The sequence below is a fragment of the Panicum virgatum genome, chromosome 1N (assembly GCF_016808335.1).
Source record: "Panicum virgatum strain AP13 chromosome 1N, P.virgatum_v5, whole genome shotgun sequence".
Lineage (NCBI taxonomy): Eukaryota > Viridiplantae > Streptophyta > Magnoliopsida > Poales > Poaceae > Panicum > Panicum virgatum.
This window is the reverse complement of record NC_053145.1, coordinates 47,859,474-47,884,462: the sequence shown is the minus strand read 5'-3', so window position 1 is coordinate 47,884,462 and position 24,989 is coordinate 47,859,474. Positions and strand designations below refer to the sequence as shown.

The following is a 24,989-nucleotide window of genomic DNA, read 5'->3' as shown; positions in this document are numbered from 1 at the left end:
GCCGCCGCCGCCGCTTGCTTTTCTCCCCAGCGCCGCCCGCACGAGCCTCCATCGCCAAAGCGCCGCCGTGCTCCACGCCGCAGCCCCACGACGTAGCCGCAGCCCCACGCCGCAGCCGCACCCGCAGCATCTTCTCGCCAGGCGCTCGCCAGGTGCTCGACGATTTGCCTGAGCTGCTTCTTTCGCGCCGCGTTCGTGTTCCGCACACCGTCAGTCGAGATGGGTCGCGAGAAGAGGAAGGGGAAGGAAGTTGTGGTCGAGAAGCCCGCTCGCAAGCGGACTCGTGCAGAGAAGGAGGCCGAGAGGGCCGAGATGGTGGCCAAGGCCGCCGAGGAGCAGGCATCAGGCCGTGCTCGTCCGTTCCAGATCAGGGAGGACCCCAGAGGCAGAGGCAGAGGCAGAGGCAGGGGCATGGGCAGAGTGAGAGGTGCCAGGGCCACCAGAGCCGCGACGGCAGCAGCAGCAGAGTCAGATCAGTCAGATACAGCTGCAGATTCAGATTCAGAGGCAGAGCAGTCTGAGCAGTCTCAGGGGCAGAGCACACAGGAGTCACCGACTCTACGACGGTCTGGCCGCACTCGGCAGACATCCCCAGCAGCAGAGACTTCACCAGCGACCGAGCGTCGCACTGGACCGAGGACGCGAGGAGGTCACCAGCCACAGGAGCCTCGCAGGTCCGCAGCTGCAGCAGCAGCAGCTCGTAGAGCCGAGGCCCTAGAGGCCGAGCGCGCAGTGTTCCGTATGGACACTGTTATGCGTCTGGAGCCAGGTGTGCTTGAAGCGTCCCCTCATAAGAGAAGACTTAAATGTGATACAAAACATCAGTCCCAGGAGGCTGATGCCACATTTATTACATCAGATGGTTCAAAACCTTACAAACCTTGGCGGACACTCGATACAGATGATAATAATAATTAACCAGGCTACGACATAACACCAGACCGCGAACCACATAGGGTCTACTACGGGCTCAGAGTACTGCGACAGCGGAGGCATCCCAACAGGGCCGGTTCCACAGGCAAGGTTGGGTGTAGAACGTTAACCCTCCTCGGCGTCGTCTGGTATGAAGTCCGGGTCTTCTTCTGTAAAAAGTAAGAGTGGGGTGAGTACAAACGTACTCAGCAAGTCCAACCACACCCACGGAGGGGTTATAACAGAATAATATGCATAGGTAAATCAAGGATAAGGTTACGGTTTAATTTGCAGAAAAACGACATTTTATGCAGGGGTTTATTTTACGAAAAACCTTTTAGAAATCAGTTTTTGCAGTAACACAGAGTTCAGGTTTTAAAACTGCTACCGGACTCCCCGTCCGTCGTAGCACACGGCACAACTGCCGGAACCAATTCCAAAACAACTCACACCAGCCCATCCCAAAGAAACCCTAGTTATGTGACCACACCATAACTCGCCCAATACCGTGGGCACGGACTATTCGAATAGATTCTTAACTCTGCAGAGGTGTGCAACTTTACCCACAAGTAGGATACCACAACTCGAACACCGTCGTGTCGGTGTAGATCCCAACATAGCCATTACCCACCATAGCTAAGCCTGACTAGCCATCACGGGATGCACCAAGGGGTCATCGACCATTCACTTAGGTATAACCGGGCATAAGTCACTCTGGGCTTATCCCTTCTCCTTAGTCACCCATTGCTCTCAGCTCTCCTGATGGCTATCACACCAACTAGTGGGATTTATGCTACGCCGTTGCCCATACAACGGTCGAGTGGTTTGCACGATAGTGGAGTTAGGTGAGATGACACACCAACTCGGTCCTTAGACGCGACAAGATGGATATCTCCCTTCTTTGCCCAGCCACACAGGCATAAGCACACCAATCGGCAAATCACACAGAAATGCCGTCCATCTCGCCCATACTCATCTTTCGAAAATCCACATTTTATCCCTTCCCACACGCACACATTTTCTTTATAAATCAAATAGTATTATGAGTAAAGTCCTAAGCATTCTAATATCGATTAACGTCCAAACAAAATCAGACATTAATCTAGGTGGTCAAGGAATGGTCATCACAAATCAAGGGGTGGCTATCCAACCGTGTTTTCATGCAAGTAAAACATATGCAATTTTATAAAGCAGGCCATTGGGTTGTATTTATAAAAACTAGGACAGAAACATGCATCAAAGGATGGGATTGAACTTGCCGTCTTCAAAGCCTTCGGGGAAGTCCTGTCCTTCGGGCTCGGGGTCGCGGAACTGGTCCTCGTTCTCCTGCTCACAGTACGTCTCGTTGACGGGCTCTCCTTCGTTCACTCCGTGGTCTACAGCGCACACAAACAAGCGCACAATCAATACACAGAAAAAAAATAAAGATTTATCGTCGAGCTCGAATCGAAAACACATAAGATATAGAGTTCGGAGTAATATTTTTGGGTAGATTCCTAATGGCATGGTCAAAATTAGGTTATGAGAGGCGTGGTAAAGTTTTAGGTTGATCCGAGGTCGTTTGGCGCATGAAATGATTGGTTAAAGAGGCGGTTAGGGGCTAACCGGAATTCAGGGATGTGTTTGTAATTATTTGTGGGAGGGAAAGGACTTGATTATGATTTATGGAAATATCTGAACTGTACAAAAAAAAAATAGGTACAATGGTTTGTATATGATTTTATAGGAATGTAGGAAAAAGAATCAATGGAATTGGAGTTTGGATGGAGGAGATATGGTTTGTATTTGGTGGCTTCTAATTAAATTCCGAAAATTGGAATTTATAGAAATGGAGTGCGTGAGTTTTTGGGTGTGTGGGCGTGAGCATTTGGGCTGGGAGGCCCAGCATCCGGGGCCTTAACCCACAATCGACCAAGCCCACACGTGCTCACGAGGCAACAGAGGAACATAACAGGTCGCGTTCTTCTCCCTGGCCACGACGCCATGGCAGCATGCCCGAGCTCCCTGAGCTCCACGGGAACGGCGCTACCGGCCTCCATTCTCAAAGCCGAGGGCATGGGGAGGTAGAGGAGGACGAGGAGGTTCTATTTTGGTAGGTCCGGGCATGGGAGATGGAGGTGGGCTACGGCGGCCGCGGCGGCCATGGTCATGGCGACTGGGAGCTCGTGGAGAGCTCAGCGCAGGCAGAAATAGGGAGGGGCGTGGATTGGCGCTGGTCGAGGATGGTCGGGAGGTGCTCACCTCGAAGGGAATCGGACTAAGATGATCTGGGCGAGGAGATCGACGGAGTGGCTCTGCTTTTGGGGAAAAACAGAGGAGCGAGTGAATTGGAGCGGCGGCGGCGCTGGCTACTCCGGTGGCGGTGTTAGTGAGCTCGGGGAGGGTGGCACGGGGTGGTGAAGCGGCGTCGGGGTGCCTTTTATAGGCGAGCTAGGTCAGTTGAGGGGAGGGCGCGCCGGCGAGCGGCGACACGGGCGCTGTGCAGCACTGGCGGCGCGTCAACGGCGGGGCGCGCTTGCGTGCGGGCGACGAGGTGATGCGACGCCTCGGCGCAGGCGTCAACCGTCGCAGGCGGCGCTGTGCGGAGGTCGCCGGTGCTGTGGGCGAGTACGGGCGAGCGGGACCGGCGGCGTGGTTCGGTCGGCGCCGCGGCGTGGCGTGGGCGCGCGCACGGCTCGGGTCGCGGGGTTGCCTTGTAACGCGCGGGAACAGGGAGTAGGGAGGTGGTGGTGTGAGCACTCACGGGCGGAGGCGTGGCTCGTCTCCGCGGCCGGTGTTGTGGTGAGCCCCGGGCCTGCGTGTGCGCGGGCGTTCGCGTGGGCACGCCCCGGGGGCGGTGTGCGCGGTGAGCAGCGGGCGGCCGGGGCGCGGGACTGCCCCTGCGGGCGCGTGCGGAGCAGAGCGACCGGGAGCGGGGAGGGGCAGTGCGGCCGGGCGGCGCACGGGAGCAGAGAGGGAGGGGGCCGAGCGCACGGGGTAGGAGGAAGGAGAGAGAAAAGAAAAGAGAAAAAGAAAATGGGAAAAAGAAAAGAAAAAGAGAGAGAGGAAGGGCAGGATTCGCGCCGACGCGATGCGCCCCGGCCTGCCACGCGCGACGGTCGCGTGCGTCGAGTGCAGGCGGGATTCGCGGCGTGGTCTACGGCTGGTCGGCCACGCGCGCGTCGCGCGCAGAGGAGGATGGGACAACGGATGTTCGGGACAGAGAAATAATCTCGGGATTTGGGGTTTAGGGATTTAGAAGGATCTCGAGCTCAACGACGAAACACAACTTTAGCGCATGATTTATTTTAGTCAATTTTCAGGATGTTACAAACCTACCCCACTTAAAATGAATCTCGTCCTCGAGATTCGACTGGTTCCTAAATAGGTGGGGAAATTCCTTCTTCAGAGCGTCTTCGCGTTCCCACGTAGCTTCTTTTACTCCGTGTCTGCTCCACTGAACTCTGCAAATCCGTACTTCGGAGTTTCTGGTCCTTCTAGTGACGGTGTCTAGAATCTTGACCGGTACTTCTTGATACCGCAAGTCTGGCTGTAGATCTATTGTTTCAACCGGCACATGCTCTGCCTCGGGTACCCTCAAACACCTTCTTAATTGCGAGACATGAAAGACGGGGTGGATGTCCGACATTTCCTCCGGTAGCTCTAGGCGATATGCTACTGTCCCAACTTTCTTTAGAACTTGGTATGGTCCAATGTATCGGGGAGCCAACTTTCCTTGTACCTGGAATCTTCGGGTCCCTCGAATGGGTGATACCTTGAGATACACAAAATCTCCTGGGTTGAAACTTATTTCCCGTCTTTTCTTGTCGGCGTAGCTCTTCTGTCGGGACTGGGCCGCTTTTATCTTTTCTCGAATCTCGGCGACTCTTTCTTCGGCTTCTTTTATGAGTGTGGGGCCGACTAGGGCACGTTCTCCAACTTCTGACCACATCAGAGGGGTTCTGCATTTTCTTCCATAGAGAGCTTCAAACGGTGACATGCCCAAGCTTGCTTGGTACCCGTTGTTGTATGAGAACTCGGCGTAGGGTAGACTCTGCTCCCAATCCTTGCCATAAGTGAGGACACATGCTCTCAGCATATCCTCCATGATCTGATTCACCCTTTCTGTCTGACCATCCGTCTGTGGGTGATAAGCGGAACTAAAGTCTAGCTTGGTGCCCATGGCTTTATGCAAGCTCTTCCAAAATCTAGAGGTGAACTGGGTCCCTCTATCTGAAACGATTCGGCTGGGCACACCATGCAATTTCACTATGTTCTCTATAGAGCTTAGCTAGCTTCTCCCCGTCATAGTTGGTCCGTACGGGTATGAAGTGAGCTGATTTAGTAAGGCGATCCACTATTACCCATATGGAGTCATGTCCTTTCTGGGTTCTGGGCAAGCCCACCACAAAGTCCATTCCTACTTCATCCCATTTCCACACCGGGATGGGTAGGGGTTGCAGTAATCCTGCCGGCTTCTGGTGTTCAGCTTTGATTCTCTGGCAAGTATCACAACGGGCGACAAATCGTGCAATATCTGCCTTCATCCCATTCCACCAATACTTCTGTTTTATGTCCATGTACATTTTGGTGGATCCTGGGTGAATTGAGTAGGCCGAGTTATGGGCTTTCATCCATGATCATCTGCCTGAAATCTCCTTTCTGGGGCACACAAATTCTGTCTTTATACCACAACGTTCCCTTATTATCAACTCGAAAGTCTGGGGCCTTATTTTCTCCGGTTTGCCTCCGGATTTCCATCAGTCCCTTGTCTGATTTTTGGACTTTCCTGATTCTTTCTTCTAGAGTGGACTGAACGTTCAGCACTTGGCTGGAACCTCGAGGGACAATGTGCACATTTAATTGTGCCATTTCCTCTCGTAAATGGTCATTCTTGGGCCCGTAGGATTTCCGACTTAGGGCATCGGCTACTACATTGGCTTTACCTGGGTGATAATGAATTTCCAAATTATAATCTTTGACTAATTCTAGCCATCTTCTTTGCCTCAAGTTCAAGTCCGGCTGGGTGAAGATATACTTCAGACTTTTATGGTCGGTGAAGATTTCACACTTATTTCCAATCAAATAATGCCTCCAGATCTTAAGTGCGTGCACTACGGCTGCAAGCTCCAAATCATGAGTCGGGTAATTTTGCTCATGAGTCCTGAGCTGACGGGAAGCATATGCAACGACTTTCCCATCTTGCATCAGCACACAACCCAATCCTTGTCGGGACGCATCACAATAGATGACAAAATCCCGATGAATATCCGGCAGGGTTAGCACTGGGGCTGTCGTCAATCTTCGCTTCAACTCCTGGAAGCTCCTTTCGCACGACTCCGTCCAGGTGAACTTCTTTTCTTTCTTGAGCAGCTCTGTCATGGGCCGGGCTATTTTAGAAAACCCTTCAATGAATCTCCGATAATACCCAGCTAATCCAAGAAAACTCCTGATCTCACTCACATTGGTCGGCGGCTGCCAGTTGGATACTGCTTCGACCTTCTCGGGGTCTACTGCCACTCCTTCTGCGGTCAAAATATGACCAAGGAAGGCTACTTTCTCCAGCCAAAATTCACACTTGCTGAATTTGGCGTATAGCCTATGCACTCTCAGTTTTTCCAAAACTACCCTCAGGTGCTGCTCGTGCTCCTGAATACTCTTCGAGTAAATAAGTATGTCGTCAATGAAGATTACGACAAACTTATCTAGCTCGTCCATAAAAACTTTATTCATGATGTTCATGAAATAGGCCGGTGCATTTGTCAGTCCGAAAGACATCACTGTGAACTCAAACTGTCCGTATCGGGTGACAAAGGCTGTCTTCGGGATGTCGCTTTCCCTAATCTTGAGCTGAAAATATCCGGACCTTAGGTCAATCTTGGAAAAGTACTTGGCTCCTTTTAACTGATCAAAGAGATCATCGATCCTGGGAAGGGGGTACTTATTTTTGATAGTGACTTCGTTTAGTGCCCGGTAGTCTACACACAACCTCATACTTCCGTCCTTCTTCTTGACGAACAGAACCGGGGCTCCCCAAGGTGACGAACTTGGCCTGATAAAGCCAATCCGTTGTAGTTCCTCTAGTTGTTTCTTTAATTCTGCCAACTCGGAGGCTGCCATCCTATACGGTCTCTTGGCTATGGGGGGCGGTTCCAGGGACAAGATCAATGACAAATTCTACGTCCCTATCTGGTGGCATACCGGGAAGCTCTTCGGGAAAGACATCGGGGTACTCATTCACTACTGGGACTTCCTCCAAGGACATGGCTTCCATGCTAAACACCATCGGGTTTGCTCCACTTTCCCGGGTATGGCAGGTCACTCGGACTCCTTCTGGGTTTGTTAGGTGTACTACCTTGTCCGTACAACCTATGAGGCCATTATGTTTGCTTAGCCAGTCCATTCCAAGGATCACATCTATCCCTTCTGACTTAAGCACTACTAGGTCTGCTAAAAACTCTACCCCACTTAAATTGATCCTTACCCGTAGACAACCCAGTTGACACCTGATGTCTCCTCCGGGCGTCCGGGTTAATAGGGGTGTTTTTAGTAGTACCGTAGGTATTTTATGTTTCTCCACAAAGCTCGAGGATATGAATGAGTGTGATGCTCCAGAATCAAACAGTACTGTTGCAAGAGTTGAGCTGACTAGGTACTCACCGAGTACTACGCCCTGGGCTCCTTGAGCTTCCTGTGCGTCGATGTGGTTGACACGGGCTCGTCCAAAAGACTGCTGGGATTGCCTCTGCTGGTTGTTGTTGTTGTTGGTGTTGCCACGGAGGGGTACTCGGTTGGCTCCGGTCAGCACTGGCTTGGGTCCGTTCACGGTGTTGGAGAAAGCTGATGTAGCTGGCTTGTTTTTTGCATAGGGGCAGTCGGCGATGAAGTGTCCCGTCTCTCGACAGTTGAAACAGGCTCTCACGTTGCTGTAGTTGTTGGTGACCTGGCTCGCATTATTCTGTGAGGCCCTCATGGTGTTCTGGCTTCTGGGCTGTGTGTTAGGGGCCCGTGGTCCTGTCACTTGAGACTGAGTTTTGTACTGCATTGGGGCTTGGGACCTTGGTGCGTTGTAGCTGAGACTTCTGGTCTTCTGAAAACGATCCTGCTGGCGGGACTTACTCTCCAGAAACTTGCGCTTGTTCTCTTTCCTTTCATCAATCTTAGCCTTCTCGGTGAGGATTGCCTTGTTCATCAAGGTGTTGAAATCAGGATAGATCCGAGGAGTGAGCAGGGTCCTAAGTTCTGGGTTTAGCCCCTTCTTGAACATGTCCTGCTTCTTCTCGTCGTCGTTCACTTCATCTGGCGCATATCGAGACAGCTCCAAAACTGGTGAGTATATTCTTCCACCGACATACTCCCCTGCTGAAGTGCGCGGAACTCATCTGCCTTGCACTTCATGGTGGCCGAGGGGATGTGATAACGGCGGAACTCCCTCACGAATTCATTCCAGGTGATGGTGGAGGCATCTCTGGCAGCAGCGCAGTAATTCTCCCACCAGGCTAAGGCAGTCCCGGTGAGTTGATGTGCAGCCAGAAGAACTTTATCTCGATCCTGGCACCCAAATGGCTCGAGCTTCCTCTGGATCACGCGGAGCCAGTCATCTGCATCCAAGGGGTTGCTGGATCCGGCAAAAGTGGGTGGCTTGGCCCTCAGAAAAGCTGTCAGCTTGTCATTAAAGGTCTGCTCTCGTGGCTGCCTGTTCACTAGAGCATTGGCCAATGTCTCCAGTATGAGAGTCTGGTTATGGATTACTTGTGCCAGGTCCACGAAAGGTGGTGGTGGTGGTGGCAGCTGTGCACCATGATTTTCTCCTCTACCCTGACTCACTTCTTGTTCTTCCTGAGGATGGTTTTGCCCGTCAGGGTGTACTCCTGCATCAGCGGCTGCAGGGTCCCTGACTCGGGAGGCCCTTGTGATGCTCCGGGAAACCATCTGCAGAACGAGCGGATTGGGACTAAGATTAGGTGATGTTTAAGTTGGTTAAGTCGTAATTTTGAAAAGGCAGTATCTATTTACTGCCGGCAAGCACACAATCAACAAGCAATCATCACAAACAACAAGCACAAGCAACTTTATTACAGCAAGGGTGGTACAACAAGGGGCAAGGCCAAACGCGTACTACACAACCGGGTACACAACTACAAAAGAAAAGGGGCACAGATCTTCGTCGGACCACACGGCTTCATCCCTTGACGGTCGCTAACACTTTAGGCTGACTCATCGGCTTGAGTGGGTTCCTCCCTCGGAAAGGAACACACGACCTCCGGGGAAATGAGTGGTCCCGGTTCGCCATCCTCTAGACCTCCGTTTTCCCGGGGTTGCATTGTGGCTTCTCTTGCGGCGGCGGCCGTAGACCTCCCAGGGTTCTCGGGTGGGGCTAGTGGGTTTCCATCGAGCGGTCCCCATCCTAAGACGGGCGTTCCGAGCAGAACATGGTCTTCCCCTATTGCCGGGACTGGGGTTCCACTACTAGTCCATTCTTGCATACGCCGGTCTCGGGCTTGCCTGAGGCTCTCCTGAGCAACTGCTTCACTGCTGACCGCTGCTGCGGCTCTTGCCTCGGCTTGGACTGCTCGGATCTGCTGCAGTCTCACCGCGAGCTCTGCTTGCTCGGCTCGATGGGTCTGTTCCCTCAGCAAGTTGGCCTGTTCGTCAAAGAGCTGATCCAAGGAGGCTAGGTAGGTAGCTACTTGGTACAAGAGGACTTCTTCATGGCGGCGCCGTTCCAGGCTTCTCATTCGAGCTTCCCAAACTGGTGTCCTGATGGCTGGTGGGAAGAACCTCATTGGTGTGGGGGTGAGGTGTCCTTCGAAAATCCGGCACAGATAACGAAGTGCTTTCCTGATGGCTAGGGGATAGGTGTCCTGGTGCCTAAACCCTGCAGCAGTCACTCGCCATGACAGGATGTCGGGGTAGCGGTCACTTCTGGCGACGACTAGGATCACCCTGCAGCGGAGAGTGCCATGATGCTCGTACTCTCTGCTGTAGTACCTTGGGCGTTCCGTGACGCCAAGGCTTTCCAGCGCGTTGATCAAGAGACTGGGGAAGCCAGGTGCAGCTTGGCAGTTGCCCTGGGTCCATCCTTCCTCAGCCATCTGAAAACAAAGATATGGTGAAAAACTTGCACAATTATTTGAGGTACACAAAGGGGTAGATTATTTTTATTTATGGCGTCATGGGGGGTACAACTTCATGAGTACATGATTATTATTAGAGCAAAGGTTCTAGCTTGGAGACAACTCCTATCATGGAGACTCTTCCTCGATCCTAAGAGGGCGCTTCTTCAGTGGGAGATACTGATCCATCATGTCATCCTCGGTCTGAGTTCCTTTATCCCAGTGGGTCTCTTCAGGTTCTTCTTCTTCAGTTTGAGTTCCAACATCCCAATGGGTTTCCATGGGCTCTTCCTCTTCGGCCTGAATGCCTACATCCCATTGAGCCTCTTCGGGTTCTTCTTCTGCGTCATCTTCTATCCATCCGCCTATTCCCCAGCGAGCCTCGTACCTCCGCATACGAGCTTGGAGAGCGGCTAGCGAGTCCTCGACACGTGTGGCTCTTGCCCGCTGTTCTTCCAGTTCTTCCTCTTTTTCATCCATTTGGACTTGGAGGGCGGCTAGGCAATACTCGGCATGGAAAGTCCTCGACCGTTGTTCCTCCATCTCCTGGGTTGCTTTTTCTGCTCTGTGGACCTGCTGTTTCAGTTGTGCTGCTTGCTCGCGATAGAGCTCATCCAGGCCGGTGAGATAGATGGATAGGTGAGAGACCGTGTCTTCCAGGTCTTCTTCTTCTCTTCCAAGTCCTCTCATCCTGGCAATCCATGTGTGTCCTCTTCCTTCAGTCGGCGGGAAAAATCCCATAGGAGTACGCTGGAGGTGATGCCTGTAGATCACACGCAGACGCCGCAGGGCTTTGCGGGCGGCTTTCCGATAGGTGTCCGGGAAACGGAATCCAGTGGTGGAGATGAACCAGGGGTCCACATCAGGGTAGCGGGTGCTCCTTGCTATGAAGATCATCAGGTCACACCGAAGAGTGCCCTTGGAGTCGTACTCCCGGTAAAGAAACTCCGGCGGATCCACAACTCCAACGCGTTCCAGGCTGAGTATCAACAACTTAGGAAGGCCGGGCTCTGCGAAACAGATTCCGCCGATCCATCCATCGTCAGCCATCTGGAACAGGGCAAGAACCCAAGGTAAGTATTTGTGTGAGGAAGGGATTAAGGATAGAAAAGTCCTAAGGTCAAAGGTCCTGAAAACGGGTTTCGCTCCTAGGGTCACGTCCTACGGCCAACCTACGGCTCTGATACCACCTGAAGCGTCCCCTCATAAGAGAAGACTTAAATGTGATACAAAACATCAGTCCCAGGAGGCTGATGCCACATTTATTACATCAGATGGTTCAAAACCTTACAAACCTTGGCGGACACTCGATACAGATGATAATAATAATTAACCAGGCTACGACATAACACCAGACCGCGAACCACATAGGGTCTACTACGGGCTCAGAGTACTGCGACAGCGGAGGCATCCCAACAGGGCCGGTTCCACAGGCAAGGTTGGGTATAGAACGTTAACCCTACTCGGCGTCGTCTGGTACGAAGTCCGGGTCTTCTTCTGTAAAAAGTAAGAGTGGGGTGAGTACAAACGTACTCAGCAAGTCCAACCACACCCACGGAGGGGTTATAACAGAATAATATGCATAGGTAAATCAAGGATAAGGTTACGGTTTAATTTGCAGAAAAACGACATTTTATGCAGGGGTTTATTTTACGAAAAACCTTTTAGAAATCAGTTTTTGCAGTAACACAGAGTTCAGGTTTTAAAACTGCTACCGGACTCCCCGTCCGTCGTAGCACACGGCACAACTGCCGGAACCAATTCCAAAATAACTCACACCAGCCCATCCCAAAGAAACCCTAGTTATGTGACCACACCATAACTCGCCCAATACCGTGGGCACGGACTATTCGAATAGATTCTTAACTCTGCAGAGGTGTGCAACTTTACCCACAAGTAGGATACCACAACTCGAACACCGTCGTGTCGGTGTAGATCCCAACATAGCCATTACCCACCATAGCTAAGCCTGACTAGCCATCACGGGATGCACCAAGGGGTCATCGACCATTCACTTAGGTATAACCGGGCATAAGTCACTCTGGGCTTATCCCTTCTCCTTAGTCACCCGTTGCTCTCAGCTCTCCTGATGGCTATCACACCAACTAGTGGGATTTATGCTACGCCGTTGCCCATACAACGGTCGAGTGGTTTGCACGATAGTGGAGTTAGGTGAGATGACACACCAACTCGGTCCTTAGACGCGACAAGATGGATATCTCCCTTCTTTGCCCAGCCACACAGGCATAAGCACACCAATCGGCAAATCACACAGAAATGCCGTCCATCTCGCCCATACTCATCTTTCGAAAATCCACATTTTATCCCTTCCCACACGCACACATTTTCTTTATAAATCAAATAGTATTATGAGTAAAGTCCTAAGCATTCTAATATCGATTAACGTCCAAACAAAATCAGACATTAATCTAGGTGGTCAAGGAATGGTCATCACAAATCAAGGGGTGGCTATCCAACCGTGTTTTCATGCAAGTAAAACATATGCAATTTTATAAAGCAGGCCATCGGGTTGTATTTATAAAAACTAGGACAGAAACATGCATCAAAGGATGGGATTGAACTTGCCATCTTCAAAGCCTTCGGGGAAGTCCTGTCCTTCGGGCTCGGGGTCGCGGAACTGGTCCTCGTTCTCCTGCTCACAGTACGTCTCGTTGACGGGCTCTCCTTCGTTCACTCCGTGGTCTACAGCGCACACAAACAAGCGCACAATCAATACACAGAAAAAAAATAAAGATTTATCATCGAGCTCGAATCGAAAACACATAAGATATAGAGTTCGGAGTAATATTTTTGGGTAGATTCCTAATGGCATGGTCAAAATTAGGTTATGAGAGGCGTGGTAAAGTTTTAGGTTGATCCGAGGTCGTTTGGCGCATGAAATGATTGGTTAAAGAGGCGGTTAGGGGCTAACCGGGATTCAGGGATGTGTTTGTAATTATTTGTGGGAGGGAAAGGACTTGATTATGATTTATGGAAATATCTGAACTGTACAAAAAAAAATAGGTACAATGGTTTGTATATGATTTTATAGGAATGTAGGAAAAAGAATCAATGGAATTGGAGTTTGGATGGAGGAGATATGGTTTGTATTTGGTGGCTTCTAATTAAATTCCGAAAATTGGAATTTATAGAAATGGAGTGCGTGAGTTTTTGGGTGTGTGGGCGTGAGCATTTGGGCTGGGAGGCCCAGCATCCGGGGCCTTAACCCACAATCGACCAAGCCCACACGTGCTCACGAGGCAACAGAGGAACATAACAGGTCGCATTCTTCTCCCTGGCCACGACGCCATGGCAGCATGCCCGAGCTCCCTGAGCTCCACGGGAACGGCGCTACCGGCCTCCATTCTCAAAGCCGAGGGCATGGGGAGGTAGAGGAGGACGAGGAGGTTCTATTTTGGTAGGTCCGGGCATGGGAGATGGAGGTGGGCTACGGCGGCCGCGGCGGCCATGGTCATGGCGACTGGGAGCTCGTGGAGAGCTCAGCGCAGGCAGAAATAGGGAGGGGCGTGGATTGGCGCTGGTCGAGGATGGTCGGGAGGTGCTCACCTCGAAGGGAATCGGACTAAGATGATCTGGGCGAGGAGATCGACGGAGTGGCTCTGCTTTTGGGGAAAAACAGAGGAGCGAGTGAATTGGAGCGGCGGCGGCGCTGGCTACTCCGGTGGCGGTGTTAGTGAGCTCGGGGAGGGTGGCACGGGGTGGTGAAGCGGCGTCGGGGTGCCTTTTATAGGCGAGCTAGGTCGGTTGAGGGGAGGGCGCGCCGGCGAGCGGCGACACGGGCGCTGTGCAGCACTGGCGGCGCGTCAACGGCGGGGCGCGCTTGCGTGCGGGCGACGAGGTGATGCGACGCCTCGGCGCAGGCGTCAACCGTCGCAGGCGGCGCTGTGCGGAGGTCGCCGGTGCTGTGGGCGAGTACGGGCGAGTGGGACCGGCGGCGTGGTTCGGTCGGCGCCGCGGCGTGGCGTGGGCGCGCGCACGGCTCGGGTCGCGGGGTTGCCTTGTAACGCGCGGGAACAGGGAGTAGGGAGGTGGTGGTGTGAGCACTCACGGGCGGAGGCGTGGCTCGTCTCCGCGGCCGGTGTTGTGGTGAGCCCCGGGCCTGCGTGTGCGCGGGCGTTCGCGTGGGCATGCCCCGGGGGCGGTGTGCGCGGTGAGCAGCGGGCGGCCGGGGCGCGGGACTGCCCCTGCGGGCGCGTGCGGAGCAGAGCGACCGGGAGCGGGGAGGGGCAGTGCGGCCGGGCGGCGCACGGGAGCAGAGAGGGAGGGGGCCGAGCGCACGGGGTAGGAGGAAGGAGAGAGAAAAGAAAAGAGAAAAAGAAAATGGGAAAAAGAAAAGAAAAAGAGAGAGAGGAAGAGCAGGATTCGCGCCGACGCGATGCGCCCCGGCCTGCCACGCGCGACGGTCGCGTGCGTCGAGTGCAGGCGGGATTCGCGGCGTGGTCTACGGCTGGTCGGCCACGCGCGCGTCGCGCGCAGAGGAGGATGGGACAACGGATGTTCGGGACAGAGAAATAATCTCGGGATTTGGGGTTTAGGGATTTAGAAGGATCTCGAGCTCAACGACGAAACACAACTTTAGCGCATGATTTATTTTAGTCAATTTTCGGGATGTTACAGTGCTGCTCCAGAACTTGACCAAGGCCAATGCGGCGAAGGTCAAGAGGCTCAGGTGGAGTGTTCAGGAGGAGGACTGGTTCCCCGTGACCCGTGACAGTCGAGTCGACCGTAGGTTCTGGACGCTTCTTCAGGCCAGTTTCTACGAGACCTACCAGAGGCGGGGTCACAGGATCTTCCCGCACAGAGTGCTTGACTGGGTGTCTCTGAGGACAGCCGCAGGGGGAGCAGATGTCAGAGAGCACTTCGCTCACTTCAGGGGCCTGCCCAGGTTACTCCAGATTGAGCAGAACAGGTATATCGAGGACTGGGTCAGAGTCTTCTATGCCACGGCCTGGATTGCTCCCGAGCGTCGAGCAGTACACTTTGTTTATGGAGGCCAGGTCTTTGGTTTGTCGAGAGCGACGATAGCAGGGATTCTCGGAGTTGACTTAGTTGACGTCTCCCTGCATGAGATGGTTTACGGAGATGCAGATCCACCGCGCAGAGCGATGATTGGCGGGATTGCACTTTCTCATGAGGCGATCTCTCAGTATTTCCGCCAGCCGTTCCCAACCTCCTACGCCAGAGTTCCCAGCCCGCTGACCCCAGAGGCATACGCAGTACACATGGCACTCCGGAGGACTTTGCTATCGAGGAGTGGCTACCCAGAGGGGTTTACAGGACTGCAGCAGCTCCTGCTTCTACACATCCTCACTCACGAGCCGTTTGACATAGTTGACTTTATTCTGGCTGAGATAGAGGATGTGATCATAGACGGGATGGGTGTGGTGCGACAGTTTCCCTTTGCACACTGGATCAGCTATATATGTTCTATGATTGTGTCAGCAGAGTCACCCATCAGCGCTCCCTACCGTCACGACGAGGCTCCCCGGTTCCCAGTTTACCGACCGACAGCTCCACAGGACCGGAGGAGGGGCAGACAGGCAGAGAGAGCTGCCATGGCGCAGTTGTCACCAGAGGCACAGGCCCGTGTGGCACAGGAGGACGAGGCACTGCTTGCCGCCGAGGCACAGCTTCCCGGAGGAGACGATGAGATACACTGGTCTGAGCTTGAGTCAGACTCCTCCGAGGACGTAGAGTACTTCCCTGCAGCAGCCCCAGCTAGTCACGACCACGAGGCAGGGGGGTCTAGAGAGCCAGCTCCAGAGTCACCAGCACCTGCTACAGTCTCTGAGTCTCAGGTGTCTCAGCCGTCCGAGCTCACCGCACTTCTACAGCAGCTCGTGACTCAGCAGAGAGAGGACAGGCTTGCACAGGAGGAGGCCAGGAGAGCCCATGAGGCTCAGCTTGCTGCTATTCAGAGAGAGGCAGCCCGAGAGCGTGCAGCGACAGAGGAGCATTTTGTCGGCCTCATTGACAGAGTTTCACAGAGGACAGACGCTCAGTTCCAGCAGATGCAGCAGGGCATGATGGCGATGTTCGGGATGATCTCCCAGCTTTACTCTCACACCAGACTCGCCCCACAGCAGCAGCAGCCCGGACTTCAGGGTGTAGGAGCACCTCAGCTTGCCGTCACACCAGCTCCTCCTCCTCCAGCCCCTACTGCAGCCCCAGCTACTACAGCGACACCGGAGACCACGTTCTCGATGTCAGCACTATTTGGGTCTGCCGGTCGTCCGCTCTTTTCACCACTGCCGGCGACCACACTCTTTCAGGACTCACCGTCAGCGGTTCAGTCGGTCGCCCTCCCTTCCTCACTTCAGGCAGCACCTTCAGGGGGAGGAGCAGTAGAGGAGTCCCTGCTTCCACAGTCGACGCAGCCGGCAGCCTCAGCAGTCACCTCTTCAGATATTGATACTTCTTCTGCTGACCCGGTTACGACTTCTACGGACCCTCTACCAGGCAGTGCCAGCACGAGAGCCTCCACGACAGTTACTCCCCCAGTGAGCTCAGACCCAGACCAGCAGCTTCCGTCTGTCACTGAGGGTGAGAGTTCTCCGTCCGACGACGACGATCCGGACCGCTTCGTCGCCGTACCACGACAGCACGACCCGTAGCTCGCCTTTTGGTGCTTTGATGCCAAAGGGGGAGAGGTGTTAGGGGGAGCACCAGAGTTAGGGGGAGGGTAGAGCTAGAGAGAGCTCGTAGTTATCATGACTTTGATTCTTTGTATCACATTTGGTGTTAATTCATGGATATGTACATTTGTCGCTTGAGTATGCCGTTCTTTGAGACATATCTATGGATTTCGTTTGAGCCGTTGAGCTCTTTGGTCCTGCTTTCGAGTTTGCTTGTGTTTATCCTGCTTTATCTTTCTCGCTCTCTCATTATTTATGTTTGTGTTGTCATCAATCACCAAAAAGGGGGAGATTGTAAGCATCTAGGCCCTCAAGGTATGTTTCGGTGATTAATGACAACCATTATTGTGACTAATGAGTTTGTGCAGCTTAATAGATCATTATCGCTCATTTGGTCATATGTCAAAAGAGGCCCCTCAATTTCGGTTATTCTAAAAGGCGATCTCGGTTTTCAACTTATATATGTCAAGGCTAAGGATCTTTCTAGTCCTAAGTGTCACAAGGTTGAGAAGGACACTTAGGTTAGTATAGGTTTTATAGTTTTGTAGTGATCGCACTATTAAGAGGGATTAAGGCTTAGTAACTTGAGCATGGACATGGTCATTTGAAAATGGATGCACACTATGGTCACTCAGGTTTCTAGAAGTTCAAATAAGTGGTTCTCAAACTATATCTCAAGAATATTTGGATTTCATTCAAGACTCAAATCAGAAAAGACAAAATCAGAAAAAGTCTATACACCGGTTTAACCGACGCTCTCAATTTTCTATACGTCGGTTAAACGAAGTCAGCAGAGTCTGGACAAATTCAATACACCGGTTAAACCGACGTGTTTGAAATTAACGTCGGTGCATTAGTCCAGAGTTGGTTTTTCCAGGGTATTTCAAGTTCTATACACCGGTTAAACCGACGCTGTTTAAATCAAGACGTCGGTGCAATTGACCAGTGAGATGGTTTTTCAGAGGAATTCAAAAGTTGTACTCACCGGTTAAACCGACGATAGGTTTGAGTTAACGTCGGTGCAGTTGTCCAGAGACTTGGTTTTTCAGTGGATCAGTGGACAACTACACTCACCGGTTAAACCGATGGTACGTCGGTCAATCTGCCCAAGTTGTAACGGCTAGTTTTCAGAAGAGGCAGTTTACATTCACCGGTTAAACCGACGATGACAAATGGAGGGACGTCGGATTAACCGGCGCTACGCAGTTTTCTGGCAGCTTTTCTCCAACGGCTCTATTTGTGTGAGCTGCCTATATATACCCCTCCAATGGGTCATTTCGCCCACTCTTGACACCAGGCAACATCCATACACTCATACTATAGTCAAGAGCCACATTGAGCTTCATCATTCACATACTTGTGCATTCAATCAATCAAGAAGTAAGATTAAGGACTTGAGTAGAGAAAAGCTAGTGTGCATCCGTTCTTGGTGATCGGTTCTTGCTCAAGTGAAGGCCTTAGCTTGTTACTCTTGGTGATTGGCATCACCTAGGCGATCTTGGTGATCGGGGTGTTTTTCGCGGAGCTTGCCAAGGATTGTGGGAGCCCGGAGAAGAAGATTGCATGTGGCTTGAGCTCCACCACGCCGGGATGGTGAACGGAGACTCTTAGTGAGCGCCCAAGTCTCGGTGACATGGGAGGTGACAAGACTCTTAGTGAGTGTCACAACGTGGACTAGTGGTGTGTGCCAACACATCGACACCACGGGAAAAAATCCGGTCGTCTCTTGTCCACTCTCTTTATTCAAGCATTTTCTTTCATGCAATTTACTCATGTGCTTGACTTAGAGATCATAACTTAGCTCTACCTTGCTAGGCTTTACTTTGTTTTTATCTCTCTTAGCTTGTGTAGGTAGCTTAGTTATCCGGTTGGTGAATTGGTGCCCTACTAGTATTGCATAGGCTAAGGTTGCTTTACCTTGTTTTAGAAATTGAAAAAGGCCCAATTCACCCCCTCTCTTGGTCCATCGATCCTTACAACTGTCTGAAATGAGTTCTGTATGTGATAGCTATTGATCCAAAGACTATTACGACGACACAGGGATTCGAGTTCTTTTTTTGAAAACCCGGATCGTTTCAACCAGCGCCTGCGTCCGGGCGGGTCGGGCCGGAGGACCACCATGAAGTGCTGCAGGTCCCACAGGCCCAGCGAGTAGCCCACCGACACCAGCAGCTGGCCGGGGCCCTTGGGCGCCCGCAGCGGCACCGCCGCCACGTACACGGCCGTGGCCGTCGCCGGCGTCGAGGCGGCAGGCGCCATGGGCGGCGGGCACGGCGGCTGGCTGCGGCAACCGTGGCCACTCGCGCAACCCACGGTATGCAGTGAACGCAGCATCGCTCGCGTCCCGATGGAGGGTGATGGTGATGTCCAGCCGTTGGATGCGGATTGACGGTTGCTAGGTAACTCATGCTGTCGTGCATCTTAACAAACAAATACTCGTTGCACAACCTAGAATTGAGGCATCACTGCCTGCTCCAGACCAAATTTCCTATGAGCATTTCATAGTCCAATTTATTTACATCTATACAAATTGAAGATAAGAACGACTGAATAAATCATGATGATTGCTCAGTTCTGGATCCCTTCAATTGGGGCAAGAATTGCGGAATTGGAAACGGATTTCCACAAATGTGTTTGGCTAACTTTCCGTAGAATCAAAATCAGAGTTTCCATCTGAAATTCCAAGTTGTCTGATCTCTACTAGGCTCTGATTCCACCCCCACGCCCCGTCATTCGTGTGGAATTTCCCGTGTTCTCGTGCCTCGACGGATTTCTCGCCACTGCTGTTCCCGCACACGACGCCGGCCTTCTCGAACCAGATGATGAGGCCCTCCCCTTCCCTCAGATGATCTCGTGTCTTGCTTGCCGGCGACTCCGCCATCATCAGCGTCCGCCTTTCTCGCCATGCGCAATTTTGATGTGCGATGCTGTGCGCCTGCTCCATCACATGCTGTGAGATCTCATACCTGCTAGTTCGTGCTAATCTAAATCATTTCGTTTGGATTTTACATTGCAGTCTATTGCGATCTGGTTCCAAAGGAGCTTCCGATTGATTTTCTTCCATCACACACGGTGGACACGGAGAGTTCAGATTTATTTCTTATAATTCCAAGTGTTACCAAACAGGAATACTTGAAACTTAAATTCAATTACTGCTGATTTTGATTCACTGACGAATGGAAACAGAATCCAGATTTTTCCAATTCTTAGTATCGAAACGGGACCTAAGTGAAATGTGAATCATAACAATGAGAATTCAAAGGGCAGGCAGGGAAAAAGGTGACCTGAACACCGAACAATGTATCACCACACATATGTACCAAAATGTTGCTACGAGCAGCACACACAAGTGCCACCGTCGAGGTATCAAGCTGAACATCCACATCCCCCAAATTCCGCAAAACAAAACAAAAAAAGAATTGCTACATAGAAGTGGTGGAAAGAATAGCTATTAGCAACTCGATATGAATTCATTCGAGCTCTAACGCCCCATGCCGCATGTGCAGGACTATCTTCAAATCAGGAGAGAAGCACATAGCATCAGCAATGTGATGAGGATGGAGACATCGGTCTTCACTCTGAGGCCAGCATGGGAAGGCGTCGAAGCTGTGGTGGCGTTGCTGACCGGAGGTAGGGGTGGTTCTGCAACGTCAGAGTCTGTCAAGAGCGGCATTGGGGCTGCCGCTGGCGGCTGAGCACCTGGGTCCATGACTGAAAGGATGCCCCCTGGCTGCGCAGGCCGCATAAAGTCCGGTGCATTCTTTCCCATGCAAGAGTTCGCTGCAGAAATTAAAATTCAATGCACGAGGTTAGCAACAAATTCAGTGACAATTACATGGATCTGAAATGCTAAGGATAAGGTAATACATGAAAATGTAATCAAGAACATACATTTGTATCTGTGAGCAGTCCCAGGGAAATCTGTGATGACTCCATCAACTTTAGCACCTTGCACATAACCATTGATCTGTGCGGTGGCGTCTGAGAAAAAGTCATATGGTTGAGAAACGAACTCATTCATGAGCAGATAAACATAAACTGGGAGGCCAGAAGATTGAAGGGATGTAGCGAGATTATTGGTCTGGTTTGTCAAGAATTGATTGGTCGTTGGGAAAATGGATTTGGTGCTGACAGAAACAGCACTAGCAAACTTCTTGATGTCTGCAAGGGAGGAAGGCGCAGCATCTCTGACATCTTCCTCGATCATGTAGACAAGGTCATACTTGGTTTCCTGCTTGAACTTCACTAGAACTGAGCTGTTCGTTGACTGGATCATAACTTTCTGGGTAGTCTGTTTGCTGTAACCAGAGTCATCAAGGGCTTTGATCACTGCATCTACCACACCAAATCCAAGCTTCTCTGCCATGAATGCAGCACGCTGCAAAAAACGAAAAGGGAATAAAACTTTGGATGAAGTGCTGAAAGGGGACTGATCTTTGTGTCATCACTGGAGTTATGGAACTGTAAAGCCAAGCCATTTAAAAGCCAGCACCACGATTTAGCTAAATGTCACTCAAATTAGGTTCATACTAGCTATAACCCAGCATGTGTTATTAAATTCTTACCTCTACAGTGATCATGATTCCAGACAAATCCTTATCTTTTGCAAAGGCCAAAAAGTCTGATAGTCTCATAAACTTCCCGGCATTCTTGTTTCTTGGATTTCTATATAGTTGGAACTTGCTCAGTGGGTTTGATATCATGGCTGTAAATACGAAAATGTCAATCTCAAAACAAATGCACAACAATTGTAGAAAGATCACAGATGGGCCTTTGGTAGCTCACTAGGTAATCAGTTGTAGAACAAGAAACAAAAAAGAGGTCAGATAGACTTACGACTCAGGTTCTTCGAAATATCATCCCAAGTGAGGTTGAAAGTAAAGACTCCAGGAACAGGCTTAAGATCTGTTATGGTAACTGCTGGCGAGGCAAATTGTGATTTTGCAACAGTAGTAACATCCATCAGGTCAATGGAACTCATGCAAATTGGTATGCCATCTTTGGTCACTTGAACAGGACAGTCAATGACATCCGCACCATCAGCAACTGCCTTTTGGTAAGCTAGGTCAGTGCAGTCTGGGTAGTCACCACTGGCACCATTGTGAGAGATTACTAGAGGTTTAGCTGCAACATCAATGTGAAAGCTGAAGTTCAGTAACATTATTAAATGGGTTAAGTTAAACATATCTGACAAAGGAAGCAAGCATACCATGATGTATCTTGCTGTTGTTAAGGTTACTAAAGCAACCTGCACGGATAAAAAAGGAATCAAGACTAGAGAAAGCCATGATCCATACTACTTCTTCCAACTTGTTTGAAGATGCTTGGGAAAGTTGAAAAGTGGACCACTATTATAATCAAACTATTCTAAATGAAATATCAAGCTGACAAATACGCCAGGTTGATTACATGAAGTGGCCAGCAAATATTTCCTTATTGCATCATAAAGAAAGGATTAAAGGGAACTCACCGACTGCCTCTGAAGGGGTAATAGGGAAATCAGACAATACACCATCAACAGAGAAGGCACCATTATCAACGAAGGAAAGGTATTCTGCCAATGGATCATAGCTGTAGTTGTAGCTGATAGCAAAGTCATTTGCAAAACCAGCAGCATAGACTTCTAGCCCTGCTTTATGAGCATCATCAACGACTGAAGTATAGGACAGCAAATAATTATCTGGTGTGACAGGCCAGATATACTTTTTAGGGACAAGTATTCCAGAAGCAAAAGTCTTGACAAATGTTAGATTTTTCAACATTGAACCATATGTCTGGTTTGTAGATGGCTCAATAGAGCGTTCATCAAGAAATCGGAACACAAGCTTTGTCTTCTTGCTAACTCTTCCAGATATGCTGGTGAGGAAGTTCACTTCAGGTGATGAGATGTAGTCAACGATGTATTGTTTTGTTAGAGATAGGATATAGCTTCTCATGTTGAGCTTAAACTGGCTGTAGAAACTGTCAAGCTGCAATGTGCAGAAAACAAATGTTTAGGTGAGAGAAATCCTAATTTGTAGTTCAATGCAAGTGGTTAAGTTTGAATCCTACCTGCACATTTAACCAAACAGCAGGGATCTTAAATTGGGACAAAGCAGCTTCAACAGGAACTATTGGCAATAAACCATCAAAGTAATACGGACGGGACAAGATTGATTGCTTCACTGTAAATAACAAACTGAGTTAGACAAGCAAGACAGGTTCATTGGTAAAGTAACAGTATAAGATTATATGCACAGACATCTGAATGTTTTTCTTCCAATGTACACAGAAGAAAAAAAGAGCTATTAGTCTATTACACTTCAGAAGATCTAAATGCTCAAGACATTAGCGAAGTACAAGTTTGTGATTGTACTTACAGGTTACATTTTGCAGATCAGCGCTTGTAAAGTCCACAGAGAACCATCCTGCTGTAGACACACCATTAACATTGTAGGTCTTCTTCCCCTGTGGGAAATGATCGGATATTGTGGTACAGTTATCCATATTTATATTTGGAAGGCAGATGCCAGTTCCATCCTTGGTCAGCCAAACATCGCACGAGATAGCTGTGTCAGGAGAGCTAGCAAATCCAACAAACTGATAAGCAAGACCACTGGAATCTGGAAAAAGGCCTGAGAACCCGCCCTTGGCAATAATTGCTGGAGCCTTGCCTGAAACAATGAGATGATTGTTAGTGTTAGGCTTGAGGAACGCACTGCCACAGCAGGTAAGAGAAAGCCCAAATTACCAGACGGCCAACACGCATGACCCTCTCAGATTACCGGCCATTATCTCTGTTAAGAGTGAAATCAAGCTCGAATCCATATCCATCGAAGTGAATAAGTGATCCACTCTTCTCGCAACAAACAATCCCTATGGGCCACAAGCAACCAACCGAATGAATAGTAAAATGCCTACAGCTAGTTATTTCACACGTATTGGTATTTCTCACTTAAAGAGTGAAAATGATTGCTTTCATAGGCTTTTGTACTCGAGCATGGTTATGTAAGATAATCCCGAAGAGGTTGCTAACGTATTCTAACCAAATGTCATTCAGCTGGAAAGGCTACCGTGGAAATTTTCTAGAAAGTAAAAGGTAAGCATCATGGCCGGCCCCAAGCTTCCAATCAGAAATCTAGTTCCCCAAAGAGCACTGATGACCAGCAAAACTATTTTAAGAAAATAGAAGCTTGAGCTCCAATAGAAAAAAAATGCGCATCCAACCTGTTCTCGTCCTAAAGATCCAGCCCAAACAGCATGACAAAACCAAATTTGCAGTTTCCAAGAAAAAAACTGATCTTTATGCGACGAGTAGCAGCAAATCGGCCCAGATCGACAGATCACATACGCACATGCTGCGGAACTTGCAAGAAAGGACGTGAGGCGCAGCGAATCGAGCTTACCACTCAGGGTCTTCCAGGTGGAGCCCTTCTGCGCGGCGGCGGAGCCGAGCGAGAGCAGGAGGAGGAGCAGGGCAGAGCCAAGGACGGAGCAGGCGCGGCTGCTCCTCCCCATTGCGAACCGCCAGCTACGGGACCACCGCCAGCAGCGTCGGCAGCAGCAGCAGCAACTCCAGAACCTCCGGCTCCAAGAACGCCCGGCCCCCGGGGAAGAAGGGGAGGAGCAGGGGGAAGTGGGGGCGGGGAGACGAACCAGGCAGGGAGGAAGAGCAATGCGCGTCCGGCGGCCGCGTTGGATTTTTAAGACCGGGAGAGAGACAGAGAAATGGAGACGGGGGCGCGATGCGATGATGCTGCTGAGCTGTGTCCCGTGTGTGATGGGGGAGGAGAAGGTGGCATCAGGGTCAGGGGAGCCTGGGAGAGGGGAAGGTGGTCAGAGAATCGTCTGTGAGCTGCTCCCGAGTCGGTCCCAACCATTCCCCAAAAAAAAACGATGTTTGTGTTATTTTTTTAGTTTTCTTCTTTGAAATCGTATGTTTTCCCCATTTTTTAAGTTTGACGTTTTCCCGGTGATGTTTGTGATGTGCACGATTTGAGAAATCTGAGCTTGCGTAGTTCCGAAGGGGGAGGGGGGGTAGAAAGGTAAATGATGGTATGTACATCTAGTTTTGATGGATGCGACTGCATAGGCCAACAAATAAATTTGTTCGAAGAAAGTGCTGACTCGCTTGAGCTTGTTGAGACCATGTATCGACTTTCAAGAAAGGAAATGCCTCCTTTCAAAAAAAAGACAGGAAATACCCTTAAATTTTGAATCTTTTCCTAAATTCATGTGTCCGAAACTAAAGCTTATATTTCTTCTATGTAAAGTTCTGAGTGACAAATAGTTTGGCATAATTTTTAACTATACGTACTCGTAAAAATGCAAAAACACCGTCGTAGAC

At 50.6% G+C, this 24,989-nt stretch overlaps 2 protein-coding genes across 2 annotated transcripts in view; both read right to left on the bottom strand.

Annotated features, from left to right (window-relative positions):
• LOC120653601 overlaps positions 1–18,973 on the bottom strand; it is a gene marked incomplete at its 3' end in the record, with an annotated part of 32,148 nt that extends 13,175 nt beyond the window's left edge. The window contains 1 exon segment of the mRNA XM_039931308.1: positions 18,750–18,973. Within this exon segment, the coding sequence (XP_039787242.1) occupies positions 18,750–18,922 (173 nt within the window).
• A 909-nt stretch (positions 18,974–19,882) lies between these two features.
• On the bottom strand, positions 19,883–24,442 carry LOC120656254 (glycerophosphodiester phosphodiesterase GDPDL3-like). Its single transcript, XM_039934291.1, has 9 exons — positions 24,049–24,442; positions 23,023–23,316; positions 22,715–22,827; positions 22,134–22,632; positions 21,873–21,911; positions 21,500–21,787; positions 21,229–21,368; positions 20,555–21,041; positions 19,883–20,443 (listed from the first exon to the last, which is right to left on the bottom strand). The coding sequence occupies exons 1-9, from the start codon at positions 24,158–24,160 to the stop codon at positions 20,178–20,180; spliced, it is 2,238 nt and encodes a 745-aa protein (XP_039790225.1). The 5' UTR covers positions 24,161–24,442; the 3' UTR covers positions 19,883–20,177.
• Between the last annotated feature and the right edge of the window lie 547 nt (positions 24,443–24,989).

Excerpts from the sequence above, each read along its gene's own strand:
- LOC120656254 (XM_039934291.1), bottom strand. The coding sequence starts at position 24,160 with ATGGGGAGGAGCAGCCGCGCCTGCTCCGTCCTTGGCTCTGCCCTGCTC. Across the intron at positions 22,828-23,022 it reads TGATCTGCAAAATGTAACCT|TGAAGCAATCAATCTTGTCC; the intron begins GTAAGTACAATC and ends TGTTATTTACAG. Across the intron at positions 20,444-20,554 it reads GACTGCTCACAGATACAAAT|CGAACTCTTGCATGGGAAAG; the intron begins GTATGTTCTTGA and ends TAATTTCTGCAG.